The 6871-nt window shown below is 27.0% G+C and overlaps 1 protein-coding gene across 2 annotated transcripts; it reads left to right on the forward strand.

Moving 5' to 3' along the window:
• Nucleotides 1–4272: 4272 nt before the first annotated feature.
• LOC127092359 (uncharacterized) lies at nt 4273–5763 on the forward strand. 2 transcript variants are annotated; one of them, XM_051031216.1, is made up of 3 exons: nt 4273–4458; nt 5107–5168; nt 5263–5763. In XM_051031216.1, the coding sequence occupies exons 1-3, from the start codon at nt 4389–4391 to the stop codon at nt 5452–5454; spliced, it is 324 nt and encodes a 107-aa protein (XP_050887173.1). In that variant the 5' UTR covers nt 4273–4388; the 3' UTR covers nt 5455–5763. The 2 variants fall into 2 exon arrangements, with proteins under 2 accessions (XP_050887173.1, XP_050887172.1); XM_051031215.1 differs by having other exon boundaries at nt 4287–4488.
• The last annotated feature ends 1108 nt before the right edge of the window (nt 5764–6871 follow it).

Consider the following 6871-nt stretch of genomic DNA (forward strand, 5'->3'; position numbering starts at 1 on the left):
TGTTATTAAATTCGACAATAATAAGTTTTAAGAGTTTTGACAATAGGTTATTCATGTTTATTCTTTTGTTATTAGAAAACATCACATTTATGTCTAGAATTTAACCAAGATGGAAATGCACCCAAAATTTAAACTTATCTATGCTTACTACCAATGAGCTAGGAAGAAGGCAAATTGATTACTAAGAGCAATTCCAATGTTCCAATCAAGTTTTAATAAGTTTATTTACTACTAATAAAAATTAAATTAATTTAAGGATGTGTTAGAAATTAAAATATGATATAGAATACAAAAAATTTAATATTGTCCAAAAATTTAAAAATATTTTTATTTTATGAGAGAGATAAAAAGGAAATAAAAACAACTTTGAGCTTTTCTTGCAAAAATAATGTTATTCCTCATTTTTTAAATATTACATACCATAAAATGTCTGTTTGAGATCAAGCCTAAAGATACTTGTTTCTCAAAATCAAAACCCTAGAACAACTCAAAAACCCTAGAATTTAGTGTAGTAAAGGCTCGTTCCGTCCAACCCACCTAAAAATTCTATACCAATAAGCAGTCTCGAATAAAGCAAAGAGGTGATATACAAACTCCTCCTTCCTGTCGCATACACAACATCCCCTAAAACTGGATCTGGCAGGACTTTGTGCCTCTGAAGGTTCCTCCTAGTCGGAAACTTATCCAAAAGCAACTGCCAAAAAAAGATGACAACTTTTAGAAGACACCCAGTTCTTTCAAATCCTAGAATTCCCTTTTAAAACCTCTTCGGTCTGACTTCCCTGATCCTAACCAAAGCATAAGAATGTCATACGTAGAACGAACCAAGAATCCCATAGTCGGAGCTAACTTTTAAATCTCAACATCTTCATGGCCGCGTCTGACAAAACTCAAAATCAGGGACCAATCATAGCCTCAATGAGCTCTTCTTCCTAGACAAGAAAATTGTATATCCACCTAAAGCTCCAAACCAATACGTCCCATTCCCAAACCCCATAAAACCCAACACCTGAGACTTCTTCTCCTGGACGAGAAATAACCTCTCAAAAGAAACATACAAACGGGTAGTCCCTACCCATACATCAATGCCAAAATCTAGTCTTTTGTCCATCCTTGACCTTCTTCACGCAATATGAGACAAACCAATTGAACTTTTAATCCATTAAGCCTGAAAGAATAGAGACACATCTCCACCAATAAGACACTCTTTTCAGACATCACACCCTACCTCTCATAGGGGAACTAAAACCCTCAGCCCCATACCCCGCCTTACAAATGTCACTCAATAGCAAGACAAGTTCAAAAGAATCCTCCACCCGCTTACTTAATAAGGCAAGATATACAAGTCTAAGATCTTTAACTCCTAATCCACCTGACATTTTGACTTTACATACATCTTTCCACTTAACCCACACAACTTTGACTTCATTTTTGGAGCCCCCCCCCTCCCCCCCACACACACCCACCCACACCCACACACCCCACCCCAAAGAAAACGCCCATGCAAACCAACTAGTTTCTTCTAAATCGAAATTGTCATCTTCATGAAGGACAAAAATACACAAGAATTAAGTTCAAGACCGGATTTAATAGAACAACCCTTCCACCTAAACTGACAATATTAACAAAAGGGTTATAAGTCCTTATCTTTTTAGGGTTCACACCAATCGGAAGTACAAGATACTTAAAGAAAAGGGAACCTACTTTACAATGTAAAATCTGCCACCAAATCCAAAAAGTTCTACCCACATTCACATCAAACAGACAACTCTTGGTAAAATTCACTTTAAGACCTGATGAAAACTCAAAATTTCTGAGAACCGCCTTAATGTTCAAAAGGTTATTCCCATATCGCACTCCTACCAACACCGTGCCATCGATATACTTGAGATGAGACATCTCAAACTCATATGAACTCACCTTATACCCTTGTAGCACAAAGACTATAATTACATACACCTTTCGGTCACTTTTATAAACAAATTTATTTTTTTTATTCATTCAATAACTTATATATCTAATCCCTATATAAATTAAATACACCAATTATTGAATGAATAAAAAATATGAAATTTATTTATAACTGTGAGAGAAAGGTGTATAAATAGACTTTAATTTTATCTCATGTAATTAAAAAAAGAGTTCACATTTTAAAAGAATTCTTTTTAATTTTATCTTTATTATTTGCTTTCAAAATTATTTAAAAATATGAGAATAAAAAAAATAAAGTTAGAGGTAAATTTAGAATAGTAATATGAAATATTAGTACTAGTATTTAACATCATTAATTTTTTTCTTACATACCAAATCGGAGAGAGTAGCTTTTACCTTTAATTATCAAGGTGATATTCAATATTCAAATGATTAAACTTAAGTGGTTAAAAACTTCATTTAATTACAAATGGTTTAAGAAAAACGTAGTTCTAATAATGAGTCAAAGAATTCTTGGTCAATAATTTTCTTTAAGTAACCCAAGTACAATAATCACATTAATTAGTGTAAAACAAGTTTATAAACTGATAACAAGGTAAGATTAGAGAGCACGTTATTACACTCCTCAATGATATGAATGAGTAATGACTGGTAAAAAAAGTTCAAGTATTTAAGGGTGTGTCACATGAGAGTTTCAATCTCATTCATTGCTCTTGTTAATTGCTTCTGATCCTATCTTTAATGCATTTTTACTGGAATGCGCACCCCAAAGCACGTTATTACTACTGACACAAAAAAAACAACTTAACAAAAAAGTTGGTAAATACATAAAATAAACGAATTTTTTACTCCCTTGTCCCCTTTTTGGTTTTTTATTTCCTATATACCTTTTTATTTTTTTTTATTTTCTATATATCCTATTCTAAAATTAAATTTCTAGAATATCCCTTCTGAAGGAACGAACTTTTTTTAATTATTTTTTAATTTAAATATATTTATTATTAATAAATATTTTTTAAGTCTATACAAATCTTATTGATTCTTCATGGAGAATTTTTTTAATAAATGTTTTAATTATTAATAATGTTATTGATTAATTTTTAGTATTAATAATAAATATTTTTTAAATAAAATTATAATTATAAAAGTGGTATATGAAAAATATTTATTATTAATATTAAAATACCGTTAAGAATTTTCCATAATTATAATTAATGATATAAATAATTATATTAATTAAGCATATAAATAATGGATACTATTAATGAAAATATATCTTCAAAACATCTCTTTCAAGTACTATTATAGAATTGCAATTTTTACATGTAATTTCAAACGATAGATCACAATTGGGTTAACCATTATTGTCAAATTAAAATATATCTTTCAAGTATATAATTCAATTTAATATTTTATAATATTATCAAATTAAAATAATTATAATTATAAATTAATTATAATTTATCATACTTTATTATTTAAATATTATTTTTCTGAAAATGTATGGCTAAGATAGATCTTAAAGAGTATATTTTATATATTGAAAAATCATTTTTCACTAATATAATTAGTTAATTTATTTATTTTTAAATAAAAATAATCATAATTATAATATTATAAAAATTATATACAAGATATATATTTGTGGTTAAAATATACTCTTTATAAAATATGTATATAATTTTTATGATATTATAATTATAATTATTTTTATTTAAAAAATAGGAAAAAAGTTAAATTAACTAATTACATTAGTGAAAAATAATTTTTCTATGTATAAAATATACTCTTTAATATTTATCTTAATCACACATTTTCAGAAAAATAATGTTTAAACAATAAAGTATGATAAATTATAATTGATTTATAATAAAAATTATTTTAATTTGACAATATTATAAAATATTAAATTGAATTATATATTTGGAAGATATATTTTAATTTGACAATACTGTTTAATCCAATTGTGATCCATGGTTTGAAATCAGAGGTAGAGATTGCAATTCTATAATAATAGCTGAAAAAAGATGTTTGTGAAGATATGTTTTCATTACTAATATCCATTATTTATTATAATTATTTATATGATTAACTAATATAATTATTTATATCATTAATTATATCTATGAAAAATTTTTAACGGTTTTATTATTAATAATAAATATTTTTCAAATATTACTTTTATAATTATAATTTTATTTGAAAATCATTTATTATTAATACTAAAATTTAATCAATACTTGTGTAGATTTCAAAAACATTTATTAATAGTAAATATATTTAAATTAAAAAAAAAATTGTTCAACAACTCGTCCATAAATCAAAAAAGGGCAAGTGAGTAAAAAAGTCAAAATAAACTCATAAACCCATAAACAGCTTCTTGTTTGGTAAAAAGGGTCATTTTTTTGTATATTTATATTTCATTTTGTTGGTTCATTTTGAGGATATTTGATACCATGAAGGTTTCTGGCTTTTGTGCTGTTTTCTTGATGGTTGTCACAGTTTTTACCTTTTTTAGCTTCTCAGGTACCATCACAAGTCCTTCTTGGTTTCCAGGTTAATCTTCTATCTCTTTATTCTCTTTGATGAGTTTTCTCTTCATGTAATGTTTGAGAAGACTAGGGTGCATGCATGGTGATGAAATTTCCAAATCACTTTCTGTTATAGATTTTTAAGCTGTTTTTGAGCATGCATTTGCTTTGCTAACCTTGATTTTAAAGAAATTGTGGTCACAATATTTTCATAAAAACCTTGAAGTCTTAGTCACGGTTTTAAATTGCAGTTACGATTGTAGTTTTTACAATCGCTGCAATGCATAATGCAGCTGCTATAGAGTGAATTTGATCTAAATGTGCTTAAAAGACATGGCTTAAAAGTTAAGATTTTTTATTACATCATTAAAAAATTGAGTAATAGGGTTATGAAATTTTGAATTTTGATGAAAATACTTTAAAAAAAAATCAATCAGCAGAATTGTTTGATTCGGTTCATAATGCGGTCAGACACTTGATTTAAAATCGCTTCATAATGTGGTCAGACACTCGATTTAAAATCGCATCGCATTTGCTATCTAATGCAGCTGTGCGGACCGCAATTTAAATTCATATTCGCAGTTAGAATAAAAACATTTATGTATATATTAACCTTAGTCTACCATTTTTTTTGTCAATTCAGATTTGGTTGGTACAAAACGTGCTGATAAAACAACACCAATTGCAGTTAGCAGAAAACTTAAGGTATGAATGATTTTCAAAGTTCATACTCATCATCACCTCTGGACTCTGACCAAAACTATCGTTTTAAATTGTTCAATTTCTTTTGAATTTTCAGGAAAATGTCAAAAGCAACGACAAAAGCGATCCCGACGATCGCGTAAGTCTTGAAGATTACAACCCAGTTGATCCAGCACCAGGTGGAGATCAAAAGGATGTTAGACCAGGACCAATTGAACATGGAACTCCTCTTATGCCATTCATACCGAAATCTCCACCTCCTAAGCCTGGTCCTGGAGATTATTATTAGGAACAACTTGTTCTTCTGTTTATGTTATAAGAAGCAATACTAAATAAGGCAATAATGCATAAAATAGTATACTATATAAGTTATGGTTATTCTGGTTGTTGTGATAAACACTAGTAGTTTGTAATTTGGTACTATAACATATAAGTGACTATTGTTTGGTTCCACTTATCTAGCATACATCGTTAAGTTGAGAGGCAATACCAGAATTCATAGAGTTTGTTAGTGTGTAAAATTGGCAAATATGTGTAATCTAATGTATACTTTTGGAAGTATTATGTGTGCTTGTTTGTAATTTATAAGTGTTTTTAATTGAGTTGTGATATTTTTTGTTGGCTTTTTTAGAATGAATTGACTGTTTTGCTTTGCTTGCATCAGTGTCTTTGATGTTCATAGTATACAGCTAGAAGTGAACTGAAAAGTTATTTATTACTACTATCAACACATTCAAGCATTTATTGTAATTTTATAGTTTCGATGTAAAAATGGTTTACCGATGAATTTGTTTTAAATGTTGGATCATCGTTATCACCAATGTTTTAGAATTTCCATGTCCCTTATTATGCTCTTAATCTTTCGTATTTTGTCTTAAAGATATGATTAAAATTAAATGTTTTAAGTAATTCAATGATTATGACACATCAATGCTGTAGGTACTCCATATATTACATTGATAGTATCTTTGGTAAGAAAAAAAACTTAACTAATTTTAGGCTTTTAGTTTTTCAACTTACTTTAATAAAAGTTTTGTTTGATAATTATTATTTAATTTTTAATTTTATAACTTTTTATATTAATTTATGTTTTTTCATTCAAAAGTAAGCAATAATGTGGATTTTTTTTAAAATAACCAAATTTTTTTTAAAAAAATCGAAAATAGCGCAAATGAAAAGAAAACTTAATTTCAAAGCCAACAGGAATCAAACACACAACCTTCTAATCTGGAGTCAAATACATTATCATTACACCACACACATCATATATTTAATATACCATTTATAATTACAGTAGATTAATAAATTAGTAAAACTTATCACCAGGATATTTTTGCAAAATTAAATAAAATAATATTAAGTAATTAAATAATAGTTACGCATTGCATCATGAAAAAATATTATATTTGGTATACTTAAAAAACTTGATGTTATTAGTAGTTTTTTTCTTTGACCAAATATTTAGTTTTCTCTTTGACTAATGATAAATCTATAAATCTATTTCAAGTATTAGTATAATATATAGTATTAAAATATCACATATAAGTATAAAACAATTCATATGTTTGACTAATTGTAAAACATGAATGAAATATTATATTTTTATTCATAATTAATATTATAAAATAGGGGTGTATTTTTAGCTTAGCTATTTTCTTTTTTACAAAAAAAAACTAATTATTATTATTGACTAGTAAAATTATATA

This window comes from Lathyrus oleraceus, chromosome 6 (genome assembly GCF_024323335.1).
Source record: "Lathyrus oleraceus cultivar Zhongwan6 chromosome 6, CAAS_Psat_ZW6_1.0, whole genome shotgun sequence".
NCBI lineage: Eukaryota > Viridiplantae > Streptophyta > Magnoliopsida > Fabales > Fabaceae > Lathyrus > Lathyrus oleraceus.

Coding starts and splice junctions, on each gene's coding strand:
- LOC127092359 (XM_051031215.1), top strand. CDS start 4,389: ATGAAGGTTTCTGGCTTTTGTGCTGTTTTCTTGATGGTTGTCACAGTT. Junction 4,489..5,106: donor AAGTCCTTCTTGGTTTCCAG/GTTAATCTTCTA, acceptor TTGTCAATTCAG/ATTTGGTTGGTACAAAACGT. Junction 5,169..5,262: donor CAGTTAGCAGAAAACTTAAG/GTATGAATGATT, acceptor TTGAATTTTCAG/GAAAATGTCAAAAGCAACGA.